The 24,181-nt window shown below is 51.8% G+C and overlaps 1 protein-coding gene across 1 annotated transcript; it reads left to right on the forward strand.

Annotated features, from left to right (window-relative positions):
* Positions 1-1,944: 1,944 nt before the first annotated feature.
* Positions 1,945-14,053, forward strand: LOC119111333 (transmembrane protein 43 homolog). Its single transcript, XM_037235147.1, has 8 exons — positions 1,945-1,996; positions 6,161-6,352; positions 6,629-6,858; positions 7,319-7,438; positions 7,742-7,982; positions 11,889-12,108; positions 13,695-13,839; positions 14,041-14,053. The coding sequence occupies exons 2-8, from the start codon at positions 6,167-6,169 to the stop codon at positions 14,051-14,053; spliced, it is 1,155 nt and encodes a 384-aa protein (XP_037091042.1). The 5' UTR covers positions 1,945-1,996; positions 6,161-6,166.
* The last annotated feature ends 10,128 nt before the right edge of the window (positions 14,054-24,181 follow it).

A 24,181-nucleotide genomic window follows, 5' to 3' on the forward strand; every position in this document is an offset into this window, starting at 1 on the left:
GAAACAAGCTGCGTGTGTGGCTATGTGCAGATGCCATGAGACATGTGCTGATGTGAAATTCTAGCATCGTGGTCAGGGCAATAACAGCATTCCAGCCTCGGGCGATTATTGATGGGGAGCGCCACGGCTTATGAGACACGAAACGACAGCTTGTATTTGGCCCGGTGCAATGCCCAACCGCAAGCGAGCCTGCGACAACGCGTGTCTGCGGCTTTATGCACATACCATGAAACGGTGTTTCACTGTACGTCAAGTTGAAGAGTTTAGCTGCAAAAGTGATAAAAGATCTGCCACTGGCACCCGTAGCATACACGGAGGGACGTTTCAGAAAGGGAGGGTGCTCCTAGTCATCTTGTTGGCGATTTTTTTCCATCAAATTCCAGAAGTTTAATGCCCTACATTCTCAGAAAGTGGGGATGCCGTTGCACTCGAACCTTCCTCGGCATAGGAGCCACAGGCACATTTCCATAGGATATCTTGATTACTCTGCTTCGCCATGTGCATCCATTGTCCCTCACTTGCCAGATAAACACGCTTCATGGGAAGTATATGGCTATAGCTGTAAAATAACGTTTGCTCACGCTCTCAGGTGACTAGGTCCTGCGTCGGCCTCATTGTACGCTGTATATGCTTCGTAGGCCGTGGTGGTGTGCAGATCTGATCAGATGATGCTGGCGGCGAATTCGGGATTGGCTTGCTGGAATGTCATCTTGTACGGAAATGATAAGGTCATTTTCTCCACCACATGAGGGAAATTATCTGCATTTTCTTAAAATGGTGGTGTTGGTAGTTGCAAAGATTGAAACTACACCGGCACGTTTGAAATGCGTGGATAAGGCTGACGGCCGAAAGGTAAAAAGTACGATGATGTCCATCAACGGTCATACTGATTCGAAGTGGACTCACCTAAAAGGCATTTTGTTCAGAAATGGTTTTAAATACCATGCAGTCGTTTCCAGACGCAGCAAAGCAATATCACGCATTGAAATTGGAGAGCTCATAGCAGACGGCCGGAAGGTAAATTGAAGAGCTGGGCTGCAAATGTAATACAACATCTGGCGTTGGCACCCGAAAGATAGACGGAGGAACGTCTCAGAAAGTGAGGGTGTTCATAGTCTTATTGTAGTCGATCCTTCCCATCCATTGCCATAACATTAATGCTCTGCATACATTCTCAGAAAGTGTCTAATGGTGGGGGTGCCGTAACACTCATGGAACCCGCGTCTCAAGACTAGCAGAAACCATAAATCGTGTCAAAATGGTGTCCGTCAGCGGTTGCACCAATGTTTGTTAAGGACAGATAATGCGGGTAGCCGAAAACGTTGAGTCAGTTCATGCCTTTCCCCCACCCCACTGGCAACTCAGCGTGGACATGTCTGAATGCGGTTCGTTTATGGGTCACTCGGTCCTTCCTGGAGCAGTTTCTTGAGGAAGCCTGCTGGGAAAGGCGGCTCTCCGCCATATCAGGTTTCCTAGTGATAGGAAACGAAGACCATAGCTCGTGTCACGTGACATCATGAGCAGCAGGTAAAACGCGGCTCACTTTTTACTTCATTTTTTTCAAATGGCATTACCATAATAATGTAGGCCGCGAGTACGTAGGCAGATGCACGCACACCGTAACAGTCTCCCCAAACGTTGTGAGCAGCGGGAAAACAGCCGAAAAACGTGTCCCACTGAAAGTTTTCAATTGATGACTGATTCATTCGTCCAGCGACCATCCAGCGACGTCATCAGTAGGCTGCAGGACCCTGTTATTACGAATACCTGCTTGGTTTTCAATGTTGCCATCATAAGAAGATTGTGAGTTCTTGTGATGTGAGAAGTAAGAGAAGTCCAATCTTCACATGTTTACCAGTGACCTCACGAGGAGCACAAAACTTGTCATTAGGATGATTTACCCGGCCTGACAGCGACATTTCATCAGCTGATTAGCCGGTCCCCTTTACAGACCTACGCCGACGCTCTTCCCTCCGCAAGCATTGTCGGCAGAAAGGTAAATAACACTGGTAGGTGGGGGGTGGAATACCGGGAGCAAATTTCAGCCTGAATGGATGAGAAGCTACAAGGTCTTAACGTTTTCACGTTTTAGGCTTAGTGATGTAGTATTGGTATAACGATACTGATAGTGGTATGGCTATTAACGGGGTTTAGCAACATCGCATGTGTAAGGCATTTGCATGCATGCCAATTGGCGTGTGTATAGGTATGTTATCACAAATCATCAAGAGTGGAAGGAAATTTATTCTGGCACAGGTATGAGTATATAGTATGAGCAGGACCCCATTTTCTCCTTGTAATGTGTATTGTTCTTGAGTGTTGCAATAATTATGAATATATCTTTCAGCCCTGGTTGGGTTCAGCTAGCAAATAATCTGGGAAAAGTAGCAGGAACATTGTGCAATCTTCAGCAATGGTTTTCAGCTTTACCAATAAGGAAAATTATCCCAGATGTTTTGATGTGCTGAAGGAGAATCCCGAAAAGCATGGTCCAGAATCCTGGAAATCATGAATGCAATTTTCAGATAATGATGAGGATACACATTCTTTTCTTGTTATGCACAGCTATGACTGGGCTGTGAATGGGAGATGAATCTGAGAGATAATGTCTAGACCTGCTTGGTGCAAGTGGAGAATTCATGTGGATCATTATGAGAGATATAATCATTTGTCAAATAATTTTTCTCATCTGAATGCATTTTTTATGTGATGCCCTTGTCTTTCCAACACTGATACCATATCTTCCATTAAAATCATGGCATAGTCAATTTAGTTGACACCTCTCAAAATTTAATTGTCCACTTGATTGCATCAGCTTGCATAATTTCATTGTGCGCTCACTGCTTTCATTTTGGGAAGTATTTATGCTTTGAATGAGACCAAACTTGCTGCTGTCTAAGTTCTGTGATGCTCTGTGTGTATGTGACCTTTGCTTGTGGAATTTCTTTTTATTTTTCATTGATGCTGAATTATTGCCATGGGTGACTGGATCCAGCATGCATGCTAAGCATAGCTTGTTGGGTGCATCCTGAACCCACCACTCAAGTTGAGCTATCCAGCTCAGCAGACAATTTGGGCACACCCTTCATCAGACAGAAATATTGAGGGTTTTACATGTTGCACAATGTTGCAGCATGTAAAGGGAAACAAATGAAGCATTGCTATCTCATGCAATGCACATCTGCAATAGAGAAATCATTGTTGTTTTGGTCTCTATTGAAGTTGACTTGTGATATATTAAAAATGCATCTGGAACTTGTGCAACCATATAGGCAAGCAGAAGTGTGGGAAGAAAGCCCCTCTCCCCATGTCATTCGAAGGAAGCATACTCCAGCACCCGTCCCTAATACGAAGTGTCTCGGGTTACAGCCCCCAGTCACCTGAGGTGACCGACCCTCGCTCACCCCACGAACTGTGGAGAACGTTGGCCAAACATTTACAACTACAAAGACGACCAGTCGCGCTGCCAGGCAATGGTGGTTGTGTGGCCGCTGCGTGACCGCTGCGTGACCGCGGCCATTGCGCGGCATAATGGCCTCCACGTGGACGCCCCACGCACCAGCCTGCATGCATCCTGAACATCTGGAAGGCAGTTCTCCTGCCAATGCCTTGCAGGGACGCGTGCGCAGGATGTACGCGTCAGTGATCCAAGTGTAGGCCCATGTGGACCAGTATAAATGGCGAACCTGTCTGATGCAATGCAACCAGTATTTGGTGCAATACATTCAGTTTTTGGCGCAACGTCTCCAAGAACCTCGATTACAGTAGTTCCAGGATTTCCCATCAATCTTTATTTTCCTCAATAACGCATCTTTCACCGAATTTTAAAGTTTGATTTATCACTGAAGTGGAAAGATTGTTTGTGCATTTACATAGGACAAGCAATATTCTACCCCAACTCATTACTACTCATGTTACTCATTGCTCATTGGTAGATTTTACCATATAATTGTCCCTAAGATTTGCTTTCACTGTGCTGTTGTAACTTGTTTCTGTTGATAACTACACTATTCATGGTAAAAGTGTGCTTCTGCTGGAGCAAGCAGAAATTTGAATAAACACTGAATTGTGACCAAAAAAGGGCATGCTGTGGAGACTCATTTTGGAGCACGAGAATGGACATAGCATTATGGGTGGCAGCATCCCTTGCATGTAATATTTACGCCATGCATAACATTCCCAGGTTTCAGGGACCACCATCCCCCCTCCCTCCATTCCTATTCCGTTCCTGTTCCTATGCTGCTGAGGTTGTTGTTCATAAAGATGCGGGAATTCAAAATTGAGACTTGGGCATCCTGGGGGGCAGGACAGTGTCCATTTAAAGATTTTGTAATACGCAATTATAGCACCCTGTATCTGATTTTGAAATACCATGTGCACAGCTATTTCATGGGCTAATGATTGGGCCGAGATGCTGAAGCGTTTCATGCAAGGAGATTGAAGAAAATGGTGTGATTGTCGTGGTGTATGCAGTTTGAAAACCAAGCCAGGTATTACTAGGCTCGTCCTTACGTCACCAAAGGCCGGTCCACACGCGGGTATTGTGAGTTTCTTGAAAAAACGTCACCAAAGGCCGGCCCCCACGCGGGTATTGTGGGTTACCGGACAAAAGTTGGTCTGACAAAGGTTTGTGGAAAAGTAGCTACTCGGGCGACAGTTAATATGGGGAAAGGTTCTTCGGACAAAAGTTCGCGTAGCGCAAAAAGCTCGTCTCGCAGAAGCTTGTCAGCATCAAGTTCGTACGAGACAAAAGTTTGTCCAAGGTAAAGGTTCGAATGGCAAAAGTTCGTCAGGGGCGGGAGTTCGTACAGAGCAAAGTTTGTATGGCAAAAGATTACCTGGGGCAAAGTTCGTATCACAGGTCGCAAAGGGCAGAGGTTGGTATGGAGCAATAGTCTGTATCGTAGAAGCTAATCTCGGGCACGAGAACCTGTGCTTGATTCAACATGATGGCATTAATAACGATGTCAGCGTTTAGTATGAGGAATGTGTTTCGACTTGGGATCTATCGCGATATCAATACGAGACAGCCTATTTAAACTATATCCGATTGTGTCCCATTTCACGTGATCGTTCTGTAATTTACCCTGCTAATGATTCTAGTGAAGCAGATTCCTTTTTTAACAGGAATCTTATCTGTTCGGCAGTCATCGTTAGCATTTATAATGTGGTATCTACAATTAAGCCGGAATCGGGCATTTGTGATTCCATGTAAATGCATAGACACCTGGCCCCCAGCGAAATACCGAGGAGCGATCTGAAGGTCGGCATAGCACCCGCCGCGTCTATTGTTCCTGTCATAGATGTCTGAGATGGGCATGATTGAATGTGCCCAGCCCGGGTGGCGTCACAAGGAGTACATCAGGACGCCACGCTGTGTGTGGGAGTGTTGTGCGGGCGTGGGCTCAGTTAACAGCTTTCGTTGCGTCAGACGCGTCAGAGATGGAGAACGCTCCCTAGAAGTGTGTGGGATGGGCTCTAGGACGCCTGGCATTGAAGCTAGGTTAGCATTGAATGGTTCAACGGAATTTAAAAGCTCTCGATAAGGTGGGTAGGGCAATGATTGAGCTCCGCGTCAAGGGAACTAGGGGAACGGGATCCAATTCCTCGCGGTGTCCACCGCTCCTGCAAGGATGGGAGGCGGGTGAGGTCATGTCCGCGGTGTCCATCGCTCCTGGGAGAGTGAGAGGCAGGTGAGGTCATGCCCGCGGGGTTCACCCTGCCTGCCAGCATGAGAGCGGTCATGTGGCCCCAGCTCTCGAGTGCGTCGTAAATCCCGAATAGCACACCAAGGGTCGGCGAGATTTTTACAATGGCTATCTCGCATTTACAACGCCTTCGTTTTGCGCGGGTTTTTCAGGTGGGCCTTCTCATCACTGCTGCCGAATGAGGCTCTTTGTTACAAGTAGTATGCAGACTAGTGTCATCTTATGTCATGTCATTGGGACTCTACGGCGCACTCAGCTGCTGAGTTATATTCTAGACTTATACCCGGATTAGGGACTAGACTAGACGTTATAGGGATGCTAGAGATGTTATATCTTTGGGCCCGAAGACGCGCTAAACTTAAGCTGTTAAAACTGTTAACTTCATTATTTCTGCTTTTAAACTTAATGTGCGATCGGCTTTTCTTTAGTTGATCTCTTTATTGGAATTTCAGGGCAAGATGGACGAGGAAGGCTTGCGACAAAGACAACCGAGAGAACCTGGGAGCGACACGGAGCCTCTGATACGGACCGCGTCGCCGAGACAGAGCATGTCGCTGTGGGAAGCCATCAAGTCTGGCCTGGTCATGTCACTGGTGGGCCTCGTCCTGCTTCTGGGGGGCGTCGGACTGCAGTTCTGGAATGAGGTACTCTTCCAGCAAGCGGTCGCAACAATGCGTCTCTGTTCATGTTATAATGTTGCGACACTGAGCGGCGCGTCATCACATCGTTGTACGCCAGGCGCCTCCGTCGAGAACTGTCAGGTAACACCCGCCCAATTGTAACCGTGCTGTGCTCTCCTGCCACATCGATCACCAATTCTCAGTTTGGCCTCTTTCACGTGCGTGTCGCTGTACGTTGTTCTTGGTCAGGTACCGTGACGCGCGTGCAGCGCTCGTCAGCTATACGCTCGCACCTGGCAGGGGCGGGCCGTGGACCGAGCGCGCGCGCTGAACGAGGGTCTGAGCAGCGCTATTACCATCACGGCACCACACAAACTGCTGTCCGAGAACGACGGCAAGCTGGTGCACTTGGTCGCCCAGATCGACGTAGAGGACATGCTGCGCGAGTCCGAGTACGGCATCGCCGTGCCGGTCATCCGGCTGAAGAGACGCGTCCAGATGTACCAATGGGTGGAGGAGGAGACCAGCAGGTCAGTCAGCGGAGTGCGCTCGGCGAGGGGGGTGCTTGGAGTTGTCCAGATGTTTGGGTCGTGGGAGCACCCACAGCCAGGGAAGTGGGCTTCAGATTCAGGCTGGAAGCTGTTTGAGCAGCACCGTGTGGCAGATGAAGGGACGCTGTGTCACGGCAGCTGGTCAGACTGTCGTCGGGGTTGCTGCGTGTCGTTTACCACAGGTTTAGTGAACCGCTTCGCCGGCTGTACCGTTCCGTCATTCATCGTTGTTTCACGCATGTGCTATGCAAATGCTAAATGGCTATGCAGTCGAAACTGCGGTGTAAGCTGCAACATCTGGTTGGAACATCCGGGTCCGGTCGTCTGTTTGATGTACACACTAGTTGGTGTTCTGGCCATTCATTTGCGCTATTCTACATGTTGTAGCACTCTCGTCGCTGACGTTCGTGATGACGTTCGCTGGTATGTCGTGTTTCAGGACCGTGGAGGCAGCCGATGGCCAGCAGGTGGAGACGTCCTACCACTACTACAAAACTTGGAAGGACAAGCTGGTAGATAGCTCGTCCTTCAACTCACCCTTTAACCATGAAAATCCCAGGTCGGTCCGAGCTATGGTCTATGACCCTGACTAGGCCTGGGTCTGGATACACCCGGTGGGACCGTATATCACGATCCAGGTGTTATATTGTGCTTTGCCTGTGCTTGAGCGCAGTCAGCCGCGCCCAGCTATCCGTTCTGCGTGCTTTGTCTCTGTCAGCGGTTTGATCCCATCCTTAACGTGCGGCACTGGCCAGCAGCTTGCCTTTGTCACGCCAGTTCGGCGTGCGTCAGCAGCGGCTGTTCGTTGGACAGGTGGGCCGTGGGATGGCCGCGGTCTCTGACGGACTCGACTCGCCGACAGGTCCCTCCCTCTGGAGTCCCGGGTGCAAGAGGCGGCGACGGCGTACGTGGGCGCCTTCCGTGTGACGCGGGAGCTGCGCGACCTCTTCACCCGCTACACGATCTTCGCCAGTGACGAGAGGCCGGCGGACCGGCGCATCAAGCTGCACGGCGACATCTTCTACCACTGCGCCAACATCGAGGCCCCCAATGTGGGCGACATCCGCGTCCAGTTCGCATACGCTGGCAAGGCGGGCGATACGGTTAGTCCTGAAAAAGGTGCCTCTCAGCCACTCCTCGACGTCTCCTGACAGGCTTTAACAATCGCTGATCGGTGGGGTTCATGACCATTTGCAGGGAAATGAGGATTTTGGGGCCATTTGAAATAGGCACGCTACTTTATTACATTGTACATCATACTTATTGTAAAGTCGAATCATTATTACACATTTTTCAAAGCTCTTGAATTTGGCAAGAACTTACTCGGTGGGCATCTGTTATTTGGGATCAATACACCGTACGTATTGCCCTTCCACACCCCTCCAGCGCATTACGTAACTTACGCACCCACGACGGGATGGCATACTCCTTTGACAATACGCAACTCTGAATATTACCTCGCATTCCAAGCCATACGTAAAGTGTAATCTGAATGAGGTATAAGACGCCATTATGTTGCGTCCTTTGAAGGCACCAGTTGGTGATTAGCCTGAAGAGAATATTTTACATCATTTGTATGGGGTTTTGAGCTGTCACAGCCAGTATAAAGATCAGTCATTGCGGCGCATAGCTCTGCCCTGTGTAAGATTTTGATAGGGTCAGTTGCCGTGTATGGGTGCGAACGCAGCTGTTTAAAGGGAAAATTGCACCAATCAGCGAGACGGTAAATGCCAGTACGCGCGACAACTAATGGAGCATCCGAGACAACCTAAAATCACACGAAAAAAATCATATTTCCACAGCATGGTAACCAGGTTTGGGTCGTCAGCAGGTTAGGCGTTTAGGTCTTACGAAGGGGAAAGCTGCGAAGTGTACTGAATGATCCTCAAGATGGCTATTTCAGTTCAAACCCCCATGCAAATTTGTAATACTCCCCTTGAAGAGGGTATGCCACCCTTTTTGTACCTTTCAGTTGTTGATCAGGCGTCTGGTCTGGTCGATTTGATCGTCTGGTTCCTGCGCCATTCAGCGATAACGGGCGCGGATCACCAGCGCCGTGAGCCTCGGGGAAAGGAAGACGTAGTGACGCTGTATCGTTGCCAGCAAATCGCGCCAGTTCATGCTGACTCTTTCGGGGGCAGTTTGGTCCCGCCACATCACGGACAGAGACCCGATCTGGACCAGAGTGTGTTCCACTAACTTTCCTTTTCCTGCGCTGTTCAGAAAATTTCAAGTTTTGGGGGTCTATCGCTAACGGGTGTCGACTTATTTGAGACCAAACGGCAGAGTTTTCTCTTTATTTAAAACATTTTATTCAATAATAGCGGAAAAATAATCATTGCGTGTAGGCTGTGAGACATTATTTGTACTATTTGTACTGTACAGCTGGGGTACTATAAGCACCTAACAGAAATATGCAACCGCTATGTCAGGGCAGTGTGTTCTGAAGTTAGCCAAGTCTGCGCACAGCGGGCAGCATTCGGTTATTAAATGTGTTTTTGTAATCTTCACCTCGGCAGCAACGATACAAATTGTCCCAAACGATTTCGATGATCGACCTTGTCGTATTGGCTTAATAGTTGTGCTATGTAATCCGCGTCTACACTCTCTACGCTTACTTTTGGTGCCATATATGGTATGTCGATACAAGCAGTAACCGGCAGATTCGGTGGTGATGATGATGATTTGGGTTTTGGGGCGCGCCGGCTGTTTTGTCATGCGGCGCCCATAGCACTGGCAGGTTCATACGGATGAATTTCCATGATGAACCAATGCATTCCCGCGTGCATTGATGCAGTTTTTAAGAAGCATCTGGTAAGTTTATCAATACGCAAGCACATGCAAGCATACGCAAGCACATGGGTTTTGATGAGACAGACAGTAACATGGTAACATGTTGAAAGTTCGCGTATTTCCACAGTAGCGATTAAATGGTGTAATTGTTACTTGTCAAGTCAAAATAATCGCAGGCATATCTATATCTATGGCGTGCGCACCCGCTGACACTTTCGCAAAAACTGTTCGCTCTTGCAATAGTGTAAAACCTCGCCGCGTTTTACGCCACAGAAACATAATGTTACGAAGGACGCTGTGCTATTGCGGACCGTGTAGTTTGAAAACATTAGGTATCAGCTGTACCATGTTACAACATGTCCCGCTGGACGGTGGAAAATGCATCGCCTTGGCCTGTTAATTGTGAGTGCCGCTCTGGTAAGCAGCAAAAAATGCATTATGTAGCCGGTCAGCCTTTATGTAACGGGTCAGCCTTTATGTAACGGGTCAGCCTTTATGTAACACAGATCACAGTTTGTACTCTTTGCACCCGTCCTCGGCTTTGCTGCGGAGTGAGGGTGCTTAGCGTGCTCGACCGGTATCTGGTCGCCGTAGCATGCCGACTGTACCCTGGGTCAATCTTGAGAGCTGTTGAGGGAGGTGGGTGTTTTCATCACTCAAAAGCCCCTTGTTGAGTGTCTGTGTCATTTGCCTCGTTGATACGAGTGGTGTTTGCGCTGATGCCGTGCTGGCGTGGCCTTCAGTCGCAATTTGCCGCTCTCACGCTCTAACTACGCCATTTTCAGATGATCATTTAAGCTTGCAAAATGTAACTGCCGGGTGTTTAAATGGAATATTCCACCTTTATTGCACCTTTCACGCGTAGTGAGATCACACGGATGCAATATGATAAGAAATATCAGTATTTTCGAAATTTTGGAAAGTTGAGAAATCCGATTTGAATTAGGCGCTTTGACGGGAAAGATCTCATTTGGGTTCTCTCCTCACCACGACTCTGTCTGTCTTGGACTACTCAAGTTCGTCTCGACGGTGCCCCGGCGTCTTCTTAAGAGGCTCTGGGTAGCGTCCACCACGCGTGTGTCCGTATTGCTATTGGAGCTTTCCGCACAACCCGCACGAAAAGCCTGCTGATAAAAGCAAACGAACAGCCACTTCATCTTCGCAGAGGAAAACTTCCCTGAATTATGCTATCTAGGCGCCGCAAGCTCCTTGCCGCCCAGCATACCCCGCACTTTTTTCGCACACGTTGACTCGGTCGTTCTTGAAAGGACTGACGCCCCCATCAAAACCCACGTGCTTGCGGTGGTGAGATTGTTTGGGTGGCGAGATTGTTTGGGTGAGGCAGGCGTCCACCTCGGCGAAGGACCATGAACGCCACAGTGGTGAACGCCGCCTTCCGTGCGCTAGAATCGCCCAACGCCTCAAAAATGCGTGTACTCCATGCACGGCATGGCAGATGGGATACTAAGGGCGCGTTCAGCGGAGAGAAAATTTTCAGCGAATTATTATCTCTCCGATGGTCATCCACGAATATGCTCCATTTGCGACCAGTGAGCCCGAAAATTACTCCTCAGTTTTGTTGCCCAAGCGCCATGCAGAGGCCACGGTTATAGCAGTGTATGGCGAAAGAAGAGTTTTCCACCGTGACAATGCTCCGAAAAATTTCCTAGATTCTCCCCCGGCGCGAATGATTATCTGCGATGGTGCTCGGTGTTGGCAGTCCCGAACGCGATTCCGGAGAATTTTCCAACATTCTGGATAACTGTCCGAGATTATCTGCGAGCCGAACGCGCCCTTAAGGAAGACAGAAGTCGAGCGGGGGTCTGGAATGCTCTCAGCATGGGCGATATGTACCCCGGATCTTAGGAACAGCCAGAAAACCGCAGCCACATGACCTGTGTCAGTGGCTGGCTGGGTAATTTCCGAATGGATGGCTAAGCACAGGATGACGGGAAAAGCGCATTACTAACGGCCGAGGGACTGACTCTCAAATGGATGAGGGCTGGATTATCGTGATGTGATGCACGTCATTTGACTGACTCACTGTGGATCGATGCGCAACACATACTGCGTCCTAGTTTTTGTCTGTCGCCAGCGAGATGAGCAGTTGCATGCGTCTTCGGCAGCCGAGAGCAGAGGCTGTGTGCGTGTGCGTGTGTGTGTGTGCGTGTGCGTGTGCGTGAGAGCGGCACCTGAGAACGCCTGCTGCCCCGCAGGTGAGCGTGGTGGGGAAGCAGGAAGGTGACGCGCTGGTGCCATACCACACCTCCAACGGGCATCGGCTGCTGCTGCTCCAGCCAGGCCGCCGCAGCCACCAGGACATCTTCTCGGACGAGCTGGCGCAAAACCGCGCGCTCACCTGGTGGCTGCGCGGCGGCGGCTGGCTGCTGTGCTTTGTCGGCCTCAGCTGCCTCACCAACATCCTGAACGTGCTGGGTCAGTGTTCCACTGTTGTGCTGTGCCGTCCGCTGTCTCACTCTCTTCGGCCTCGGTTTCCCGACGAGCATCCCGAACGGCAATTCTTTGCTTTTCACACGAGCCGGTTTCCTTGACACCCACACTCTTATGTTTTCTTGAACCGGCTCAGCCGCTCCCATTCTCCCCCGTCTTTCCATCCCAGTGTGTTTGATGTATTCTGTGTGCTTATGGATGACGCCTGGTATGTTAAAGGTTATGTTCGTTCATGCCATGCGTACATGTGATGTGTATTACTGTTTTCACTGAAGAATGTCAACCTCATTGAACATAAATGTTGTACCCACTATTATAGTGGGCCGGTTGCCTTACTCTCGTGCTGCCTGTGCTCCAGTGAGCCGGCTCCCCTGATTCCTGTGCTGGCCCGATGCCGCTGAGGGATTCCCTGGACTCCGATACCGCTGGGGACTCCCCTGAATTTTGTGCTGGCCCGATGTCGCCCGGGGGATTCCCCGACTCCAGCGATCTTGTGCTCTGGCGAGCCGGTTCGACTTCCTCCCATGCTTTCCGTTTACTGGCCAGGTCCCCTGACTTTTGCTCTTGCGTCGTTCTAGTCAGCGATGATGCCCTGGAATCATTTTCCCCTTCTCGTGGTTCTTCTGAGTTGCACTTTCCCTTTTCCAGTGAGTTCCGATCCCCCCCCCCCCCCCCCCCGGTCCATTTCTATGCTTCCAGCATTTCATTAGGCCAGTTAACCCGAATCATGCCCTCGCGTGCTCCTCTCGCCCCCTTTGCTGCTTTGTTCCAGCGAGCGAGACCACCTGACCATGCCCCTCCCCCGCCGCCAGACTCCAGGGCCGTGGTCTCTAACTCTCCCTCACTCCGTGTTTCATTGAGCCGGCTCGTTGACCCATGCTTCAATGTTCCTGTGGGCCTCGCCCTTGACTCATGTTTTGCTCTACTGTTATGTTCCTCCTCTGTTCCAGTAAATGTTGTCCTGCGGGGAGCAATCTGCATGTTCTCCTTGTGCCAGTGAGCCGGTCTCTCTGATTCCGTTGCTTCCACCCCATCATGTTCCAATGTTCCGTTTCCCCTGATTCCCGTACTCCCGCGTCCCGGTGAGTCGGTGCCGTGACTTCCGTGTCCCGTGTCCCCAGTGTTCCGTTCTCCAGACTCCCTCACTCCCATGTCTCGGTTAGTCGGTGCCGTGACTTCCGTGTCCCTTGTCCCCAGTGTTCCCAGACTCCCTCACTCCCGCGTCCCGGTGAGTCGGTACCGTGACTTCCGTGTCCCGTGTCCCCAGTGTTCCGTTCCCCAGACTCCCTCACTCCCGCGTCCCGGTGAGTCGGTGCCGTGACTTCCGTGTCCCGTGTCCCCAGTGTTCCGTTCCCCAGACTCCCTCACTCCCGCGTCCCGGTGAGTCGGTACCGTGACTTCCGTGTCCCGTGTCCCCAGTGTTCCGTTCCCCAGACTCCCTCACTCCCGCGTCCCGGTGAGTCGGTGCCGTGACTTCCGTGTCCCGTGTCCCCAGTGTTCCGTTCCCCAGACTCCCTCACTCCCGCGTCCCGGTGAGTCGGTGCCGTGACTTCCGCGCCGTCTGCCCCCAGTGAGCCGGTTCCCTGTGGTGCGGGACGTGGTGGCACTGGGTGTCACGTCACTCAACGCTAGCGTCTCGGTGGCCGTTTCGCTGGCGGCCGTGGCGCTCAGCTGGCTCTGGTACCGGCCGCTGCTGGGCGGCGCCCTGCTGCTGGCCGCCGCGCTGCCCGTCTGGTGGCGTGCGCGCTGGGCGCCGGCCGACCAGTGGGAGAGCCGCGAGCCGCGCCTCACCGTCACGCGGCCGCGCGGCATGTACCGCTCCCAGCCGCCGCCCTACGGCTTTCGGACACCCTCCTGATGGCCGAGACCGTGGGCAAGAGGGATATGGCGCGTGTCGCGAGTCACGCTGGCCCGCAGGCCGCTATTATGACGGGTTCCGGTGTCTGGGTCGTGCCCAGGAAGCGTCGAGCTGTTTTTGTGCGGGTTCGTTCGTTCTGTAATGCGGGCATTTCCTTGTTTATGCGCACAGCGCACTTGTGAAGGTCGTTTGCGTAGTGTTGCCGGTGCACGGTAGTGGAGCTCGTGAAGAGAAATGTGAAGGACTCGGTTCGCGATTTCGCTGTGATTTAGTTTGTTTCGTTCGTATACAGCGCCAGCGAGTTTCTTAGACCCCATCTGCCACGTGCGTTGTGTCATCAGGCTACCAGACCCCAACTTTTTTGTCTGCTCGAATCAGAGATGTGTTTATGTCGTCTGGCGTTATATACATGCGTTGGCATGCTCGTTAGGTGAAGCGAATAAGTGCCAAGGGTGTTATTCGATTCGATACATGATATGTATACGTGGTACTTCGTCATTACAGATGGTTTTGTAGTCTGTTTTATAAGCAATGAGTGGCTGCGAGACTAACGACCTTTGTGTTCACATTATTCGCGTTTTATATTTTAGGACAATGCCATAGCAACTGCCTTTTGTACGGCAGACGGTCTATTGGGTAGTCAAGCTTTGGGTTAAAGTCGAATGTGTATATCCATTTCAACAAGGAGTCGCTGGGACAACGGCGGCGACGTATCCGCGACACCTGCCGTTTCAAGGGGATCTTCCACGTTTGTAGGCATTGAAGCAAGCGTCAGGTATGAAAAAAGGGTCTCATCTGTAAGTGCTTACTTATAGCTATTGGTTTACTTTTAGGTGGAAAAGACTGCTCTAGGCAACATAATTTCTTTAGTTAGCGAGTATACTCTTCAACATGTAATTGCTTCATCGCGTCACCGAACATTGCACAACATTAATTGAGAGCTAATTGGGGGACGTGATATTTGGAAATCGTGCTGATGATAGACTCGACAATCATATTTGTATTGTTGATTGTTGCATGGCAAATGGAAGTAGGACGTGTATGACGTTATTAAGACATCGTGGATGCCTGGGTTAACCTGAAAGTTTGCACGAAAAGGTTTGCACATCTTCGCGGGGGCGTAGTTCAGAAACTAGGGGGGGGGGGGGTACGTTGGAACAAGGCAGGGCTGTGAGCTGCACCGAATGATCAAGATGGCTAGTTCAGTTCAGAACCCCACACAAATGTGGAGCACTCCCTTGGACGTCTCCTCCGGTAAGGAATCAGTTCAATGATTGGGTGTGGGAACGGGTTGTAAGTGGGTGCCATGACCCCCCCCCCCCCCCCCCCCCCCCGCCTTCCCCGAATGCTGAGCGCCGGTTAGCCCTATGGCGGCGCATGAAAAAATGCATTGAATTTGGTATTGGCACGCCCTATCTTCTGAAACTTATCCACGTGCGGCCCAGTATGACAATATCATTACTAATAGCAACCGCTGCAGGCCTCGCTGACCCGGGGCGCCCGCCAGGATCCTTTGCTGACACAGGCTAAGACAGTGCCGCGCACAAGTGCGGGACAGGACCGGGCGCTGGCACGCGTCCAGCCAGAACCGTGCGCTGGCACGCGTCCACGCAGGGCCCTGTGCTGGCACGCGTCCGCATAGGACTGCACGCTAGCCTTCGACTGCCAGCGCCCGGCCTTCGCTGGGAAACGCCTCTGGAAGCTGGGTCCTGGCCCTGCCAGCCTGAGCCGACAAGCGCAGGGTAACAGTCAAGTCAGCGAAACAAGTCGAGGCAAGGTTCGGCGCAACAGAACCTGTCGCCCAGCTGCTGGTTAGTGAAATGAATGGGTTCGATCTTTGCCAAACCACTGATTTAAATCAGAAATATATTTCAGAGATCGCAACTGCATCTTAGAAACGCGCACCACTTTCAGATGACGGGTGCAACAGCGTAGGACGTTTACAGGCAGTAACCGCTGGACTGAGCACGCCTTTAGTGAAAAAGTACTGTCGGGGTTATACCTCCGCAAAGATCGTAAATATCGCTGGAAATATTTGTCGGCAGGTGGTCCAGTTTTTACTGGGCCCGGGCGAGAGCGCCGGTCATTGCCAACTGTGTGCCTTTGACTTGGTCAGTCAGGGCAGGCATACGACCAATGGGCGGGAGTCATGCTATGTCAGACATGGTAACCATACATACGCACGCACGCACGCACGCACCCACACCCACCCGCACACACCACCCACCCACACCCACCCCCACACCCACACCCACACATACACCAGGCTGAGTTAAAAGACAGCATTGCGGTCATCAAGAAAATGTTTATTTCCTGTCCGGTATGGCAAGGATCACTTTTCGTAAGGGGTGACAAGTCCTGATGTGGGCGAATTTTCCAGCTAACCGCGATTAGACCGAAACACCAACGGTCATAAAAAACGGGACGAGCGGTTTGAGGCCGACAGAAATGCATGCGCAGAGGGAGCAGCGGTGCATGTGCATGTGCAAGCCATCATGATCCATTCAACGAGACTTTAAAGAGTGCAGAACATGAGCAGCACCCCATTGGGATTACAACTGATCATCACGAAACTGGAACAGCGCGGGACAGTCGCGTATTAGTACTAAAACAGAACTGCAGCTGAAACGGCACGGCAAAGCACCGTAGTAGTACAAAAACAGATTACTGGGGAACTGAAGCAACACAGCACACCAGTTAAGGCGCATGACGTGGCAGTGCCATTGCTCCGTTAGTTATCACACACAAAGAAACATTCGGGCCGCTGACGGTTCGCTGAGGCCCCTGGGGGCGCCGGACCGCGTCACGTGACGTCGTAGCGCGTGACGTCGTCGCGCCGCGGCTGCGCCGGGTCGCCGTACTCAAGCACCACCGTCTCGCCGCTGTCCAGCTGGCCGGCCGCCAGCTGCTCGACGGGGCGTGTCCATGGCGGCGCTCACCAGGCCGCCGTCGGGGCGCCGGTACAGCAGCAGCCGGCGGCCGCCGCTCCGGTCGTTCTCATTGGCGGCGCCGCACAGGTCGGCCAGCGCGTCGACCACGCGGCCGAGCGTCCAACGGCGGCTGACGAACACGGGCCGCGCCACGCCGCGGCCGCCCGGCGCGAGCGCCAGCAGGTAGAGCCGGTCGGCCAGCGGCACAGCGCCGTCGCCGGCGGCGCGCTGCTTTAGCCGCATCAGCTGCACCTGCGCGGCCGTGCGGCGAGCGCGGTCCGAGCCGCGGCCGACGCTCACGACCGGCGGCTGCGCCAGCCGCGCCGCCTGCAACGCCGCGGCCCCGCTCAGCCGCCGGCTGCAGGCACGCCGCCTCCTCCTGACGCGCTCGCCACGGCGGGCAGTCGTGCTCGGCCTCGTGACGGTGCGTCAGGCAGCAGGGTCGCTGGCAGCCTGGGCAGGTGACCGGCGTCAGTTCGGCGGCCGTGCAGCCCGCCACGTGACAGCCGTACACCCGCGTGCTGGCAGTCAGGTCCGCCTGGCAACGGAAACATCGCTCGGGTCAAGTGATCGCGATAGCCGGCAGGTGGACCCGGTAACAGACGGGGCACGCTGACGAGCAAGCTCGCTAGCAACACGTGTCAGAAAAAGCAGGCGCACCGATAAGAGAGGATGCTCATCAGATACCAAACGACGTTTCATAAGGTCAAAGGTTTTCACGACGTTTCATAACGTCAAATGTGTGTTTAACTCTTTAAATGTTGATGAGGTATGAAATCTGTCACGCCTAGTCAGTGCAAACAAATTCACAAGCATAAGTAGCACGTTTGGAGTTGTTTTGCGACGCATGTAACTGCTAGTCACCAGCAACGAATATTTCACGCCGGCAGTAGCCAGGGACGCTCAAAACACAGCTGGTTGTAACCCCCACCATACCGCGGCTGCGCGTCAAGCAACGTTTCACTGAGCAAAGACGGTGTGCGCACGACGCCCATTCACAACGCGGCTGTACAAAAGCTATTGTTCAGTCGGACAGACGAGCTAATACCTCTCCCGCCACGGACTGGTGATCCCCTGAGCAGAATCAGCAGCAAATCACCTTCCATCTGGCTTTACCCACACGGTCTGTTAGCCTAGCCTCAGCTTTTTACCGGGGGACACATCTATGGACACATCTATTTTGCCTGGGCACACATCTATGGACACATCTATAGATACATCGATAGTCCTCGTCCCTGTGTCTCTGTGTTAATCCCTGTATCTCTGTGCTTCTCTCTGTACCTGTGGTTCTCTCTGTATCTCCACGTACCTCTCTGTATCTCTGTCTCTGTCTGTCTCTGTCCGGTCGGAAATATCACTTGACCTCGGCCGGGCTGGGGCGCCTTGTCGCAGCTGTGGACGTCGGCAGCAACATGGTGTCGACAGAAGGTGACCTGGCAGTGGGCGCAGACGAGCGGCAGGAAGTCGAGTTGGGCGGCAGGCGGCCAGGCCGCAGTGCCGTCCCAGCTCCGGTAGCTCAGCCATCTGGCGCGACGGCCCGCGGAGCGTCACACTGGCGCCGGCCGCTCACTGCCAGCGCGCGCACAGACACCGTCCCAGCTGCGCACCGGACCTGGGCTGCACCGGCGCGGTGACGCGCATCACACACTGCCTGGCTCTTGCCACCGAAATGTGTGAAATCCGGAATTCGGACATCTAGTGAATAGCGACCCACATGGATTCTTCAGTAGAAACACAACAAAACGGTTCGACCCTCGCATGAGCACAAGACATTCCAAATGTGACCAAACACAGCCATTGTGCAACCAAGATTTTGTAGCAAGGTGGGCGATTGTGTAAGACACCATCGACACCTATATAGCACGGCATCCTAGGAGCCTTTCGGTGAGGGCGCCACTGGGTGACACAGTTCTTACGGCCACCACAGATGTTTGATGACAGGAGAGCACACCACATTGGCGGCTGCACAACAATCACTGTCACCCTGGACCACTGATGATGCCTGAGTTTCGTCAAGCTTTCTCAAGTCAGTAAGACAAGCAAAGTGCGGTCGGGCGCCTGCAAGGTGGCTCTGCTGGACACCAGGACCGACGCCAGGCGCCGTGTCACCCACCAGCGCGCGCGCCTCAGTCGGTCGGCTGGCGCTGTTCGGCGAGCCGCTGCAGCGACAGGTCGGTCCAGCTGTGCTCCTGCTGACGCAGACTCTCCACGGGCGCCGCTGTTGTCCGGCTCTGGGTCAGGCAGTTCGTACAGTGGCACGGCGATCTCCTCCTCGGGCAGCGTGTCCCGCCGCCACGCCTCGTCGACGATGTCGATCAGACGGCCCTCCAGCGGCGCCTGGCTGTCCATCCTGGGAGGCAGGCCTTGATATAAGTGAAGTTGATCAAACCGCCTTCCCCCCGCAGCACCCGGCTGTCCATTCACAGGCAGCACACAACATGAGAGGTGAAGCCAGACAGATGGTCCTGTTTCCAGTTCAGAGAATGGGGGCAGTACAGCATGGCAGCACTGGGCAGAAGTAGGGTAGTAGCATGGGGTGACAGCAGTGGTGGTGTTCCAATGTGGGACTGGGGTGCAAATTTCTTGTCTAACAATCATTACGCAGCACTTTAAGATAGCCACTGGCTACCATTGTGTGGCAAGTCAGCCAGTGAAACATAGCAGATCTTGACATGATCTTGTTGAGAGAGGGCTGGTGCAAGACTACTTTGGGGCAGTTTCTACCAGTTTTGTAGGCACAACTTCATGAATTGGAGCTGCCACATGGGTGCATCTGAAGGGGGGCATGGGGGTCATGGGCCCCTTCAAGCCCATGGCTCCAAGTAGGCCCATGGCTGTCTGAACACACAGTTTTTCACACACAATGCAACCAAAATTGGATGTCTTTGGGCTTCCAGGTAATCACAAGTGAAAGTCAAGGGCCCATGAGTGCACAAAAATTATACTTGATTGAGAGGGCAGTGATTTGGAGGATTTTCAGTCTGCTTACAATGTCCAGGGGCCCTACACTTTCCGGGGGCCCTATATGTCTAGTTGCGCAGCCAACCTGATTGTTAAGGAGCCTTTACAATGCCCTTCATTTTTTGCATTTGCTCAGAGGGGCATTAATTTGTTATCGGCGCATCCTACGCTCTTGTCACTCATGCATCACATTTGCATCCATTTCATAAAATGCATTTTAATGCAATGATATTTTGTGCTCACTCATAACAAAGCACAAACACTGTATTAGTCATCAGCCATTAGCTGGTCAGATTGACCATCCAGCAGTCTCAATATGCTTTGAGTCAAGTTTGTCCCCAATTCTAATGGTATTTAGCAGCAAAATTAAGATATTTTCAGTGTTTTTTCTAAAAAAAGATTTGCCTCAGAATAGCAGCATTCACCTTGATATGGAGAAAATGAAATACACTTCATGCATGTGTGTATATAACATGCCTAGCTCTCTACAGATGCACACAGTAACATGGGTTTCCATATGCAAATGGCATATTAAGAGTCTCACAATTTGATTGTCCTTACTTCAAGGATATTTGGGGGTCTTAACTCTGAAGGGTACCACAGTGTTGTGTAGCCCCTCCCCTTTACAAAATCCTGGTTCCACCCTAGGCAGCTGATATCATTTGGGGGTACTCACAATGCCCTGTGACAGGAACGACTGGGATGCATGCTGCACAGGAGTCAAAGTGGCAAAATGCATCAGAATCTGTTATAAAAAAACAAAAGAGGCAGTAATCCATCCAGATACTAGCAAGGAAAGCCTGGCAGCAGATGCACCACATTTGTGTGGACTTCATCATTATGTAACTTAAAAAGGGGATTTGTGAGGAGCATCATACCTATACCTGGGATAAGTGCAACAACAGCCTTGATGGCTTGTAGAATAACCAGGAGAATAAACAAATTGATAGATTAATATATCAATATGTTTCTCATATATATATATATATATATATATATATATATATATATATATATATATACATGTCCATTCTGATCATTCTATGAGGAAACCTTGATCCTTATTTCACTCCATTTCACCCTTGTTTCTTGTTCCCATTAGTACCATTTGGGCAGCATCATGGTGCATAAGCGACATCTGTATTATCCTATCTGATCCCACACGCAGCTCCTCACAATGCACTGTAGCCAGCAATCCATAAATGATGGACAACTTGATTAGAAATGGTGAGTCTGCACGCCTGAGTTTATAGCATCTGTTGCTAGTGTTGAACAGGAAAAACAGCTGTTAACAACTACATGGCACACCGGCTGAGCCAGGCAGGGTCCTGGCCTCCAGTTCAGAGTCATCATCATCTTGTGAATGTTTGATGCTAGCTCATAAGTTGTAGCACACAGGTGTATGCCTCGCACTCAAGAAAACGGTCGACATCGGCCAAATCTATCAGGCAGACCATGCAATATTGCTACCAGTACATTCTCCAGACATTTCTTATTCCTTTGACCCCTTCAGATAGCTCTATTTCCCATCTGATGTCAATACATGATGATTTCCCTCACATCTATGATCCGCCGCTCACACAGCCACGCCGACCACAGCCCCAGCGACGCTGAAATCGGCAGCGCAGCCGACAGCTGATTGTGGGAAATTTCGCTAACGCTTACAGCTGATCGTACCATGACGTCACACACAATAACGGCTTAACTGTCGACAATTCCGTAATGGACCGCATGTGTGTAACGGAGTCTAGAGAGGATTACGGCGCCGTGGTCGTTCTTGTGGCCCCAAGGGCCCCACAGGCTCGGAAAGGGCCAATAGCCGGCAGAACGGAAGTATATTTGTGCACAAAACGCAACTAAAGAGGACATGGTTGGGCTTCCAGGTGACCAAGAACAGTAGCAAGCAAGGGTGGAACTCTTTATGTCTTTGGGGTCGTGCCCCCCTCCAATTTTGAGCTGGACCTCCCCAATGCTGGGCTGGCTGCAGTAGCGCAGGCAGGGGGGGGGGGCACAGTGGGTACGTGCGCCCCTTTGGTTCCGAAGAGCCCGAAGGCCTCTCGGAACCTAAGATTAGGGGTCCGGAAAGCCAGCCAGAGATCTCATCCAGGGGCCCCGGCCCGTAGTACTAGACACTCTCCAATGCCAGCCAGAGAGCCCTACGCACTGATCAGGGGCCCACTGAGCCGATAAGGGCCTGTATTTCGGTCAGACACCACGAATACGTGCAGTCGGCTGCGTGGCGGCGTGGACCTACGGGCCCAATTCCCAAGTCAGGGTCAAAGCCGGACCAGCGTATCTACATTGTGCAGGGCTCCATATGCGCCCAACAAGGCCATATTTGCCATGGGCCCCGTGCCGACCGGAGGCATGTTTGTTGGAGGCCCGAAGAGCATAGAGGGTCCCCGGGTCCGACGATCAAGCGCCCGATTAGAGGGTCTAAGGACATAAATGACTTGTCGGAGTCTTATTCAGGGGCCCAGACCTGCGAGTACGGACGCTCAGACGGCCAGAGGCCATTTGCGCCAACCAGGGACCCCCCTGAGTCGATATAGGTCTACGTGTCGGTCAGGTACCCACCCGTGCCACACGGGGCATCCGTGTCTGTATGGGTCTGAGGGCACACTTCCCAATTAGCTACAAAACCAGGCGATTATTTACCACTGGCCGCAGGCCTTTCTATTCAGGGGTCCACGGCGCCTAACAGAGGGTCCTGTGCCCGCAAGGGCCCCGACCGACCAGGGAAGTATTCGATCGGGCCCAAGAGGGGCCCGGGCGGCACACCGGAGCCGACGATCAAAGGCCCGGTTGGAGGGCATAAGAGCCCGAGGGACTGGCTGTAGTGACATAAAGAATTCGGCGGCCGTAGGGTCACGACCCTAAATATCACTTAGAGGTCCTCTTGCACCGTTTTAGGAACTCCTGAGACAATGCGGGTGTCTAATCGTCAGAGACCATGAACACCGAACAGTCGGCTCCATGTCCGTCTGAGCCCTGGACACCCATTTCCCAAGCAGACACGAGGCCGGGGTCAGCGATTCGCAATGTTCAGGGGTCCCTGACACAATGAGGGCTGCTAGGTCCGTTGGGGACTACAGTGCCAAACAGGGCATTCTGGGTCAACAAGGGGCCTCGAATCGGTCAGAGGAGGATTCGTTCATTTGGGACGGTGACGGGAGCCCGAACGGCAGAGGGTATCTGCGTTGGTCGAGGACCTCTGGAACTGAATGAAACAAAAACTTATGGGGAGTGCTCATATGAGGAAATAAGAAGTCCGTGCCAGTCAGGGCCCCCAGTGTCTAACGGTCCCCCCCGAACCCCCCCCCCCCCAACGTTTTTCCAGCATGGGCCCGTTAAGTCCAACTGGAGTCCATGTTTCAATTATTTCATCACCAGCGGTGAGCAGAGATGTTGTTGCGTTAATGATGATTCATGCGTCGATCCAGAGTCAACTGCGCGAGTCAGAAGGCCTCTCGTGTCAGGGAGAGGTTCAATGCATAGGTGTATCGCTCCACGAGATTCCGATTCGCCCAGGGATGCCGCTCCGCACACTGCGGTGATACAAAAAGGCCCTTGAGCAATTGACCGGGAACAACATATGCCCCGTAGTGTTGTACTTAAGGGAGCTCCTTTACCGGACATAAGGGGTCTCATTATCGCTGCATGGAGAGCGTTGAAATGAGTTCCAAGTGGACAAGGCTAGCCTTGTTTCACTGAGCGCGCAACATGGGCGAATATTTCCTTGCAACTTTGAGGTTGTCCTCTGGACATATCAGTTACAGCAGCACGACTTTTACCTTCACTCTTCCAGTCCCACAGCCAGATTCCGGCCCACTTCGCGGTGCTGTAAAGACCAATGCGTTATTGTCATCAATCTGTACAGGTGAAACATACGCCACCATAGTGGTACCATTAATCAATTCTGACTGAATATTGAACATATTCAGACTAACATAGCTTGGCCATGTTATTACAAATTGTTGATCCACTTTGGTCTTTAATCCACATTCGCGCAATCCTCGCTATTTCTGTACAGCCAGATAAAAATTGTGACAAAGTTTCTGAGTTTTATCGGTTTAAACAGGGTCACTGAACCATCTAAAATGAAGAGTGCCGGCGATTTCTTTCATGCAGTCATTTGACGCGCCATTTTGTCAGTTTATTTACTATATATCACGACAGCATTAATCTAGCGATAGCCTCTGGCCTATATTCTAGTTAAAGAAGATATAAGTGTGTAAGAAGAGAGAGAGAGAGAGAGAGAGAGAGAGAGAGAGAGAGAGAGAGAGAGAGAGAGAGAGAGATATATATA

This window comes from Pollicipes pollicipes, unplaced genomic scaffold (genome assembly GCF_011947565.3).
Source record: "Pollicipes pollicipes isolate AB1234 unplaced genomic scaffold, Ppol_2.1 Scaffold_7261;HRSCAF=8764_pilon_pilon_pilon, whole genome shotgun sequence".
Taxonomy (NCBI): domain Eukaryota; kingdom Metazoa; phylum Arthropoda; class Thecostraca; order Pollicipedomorpha; family Pollicipedidae; genus Pollicipes; species Pollicipes pollicipes.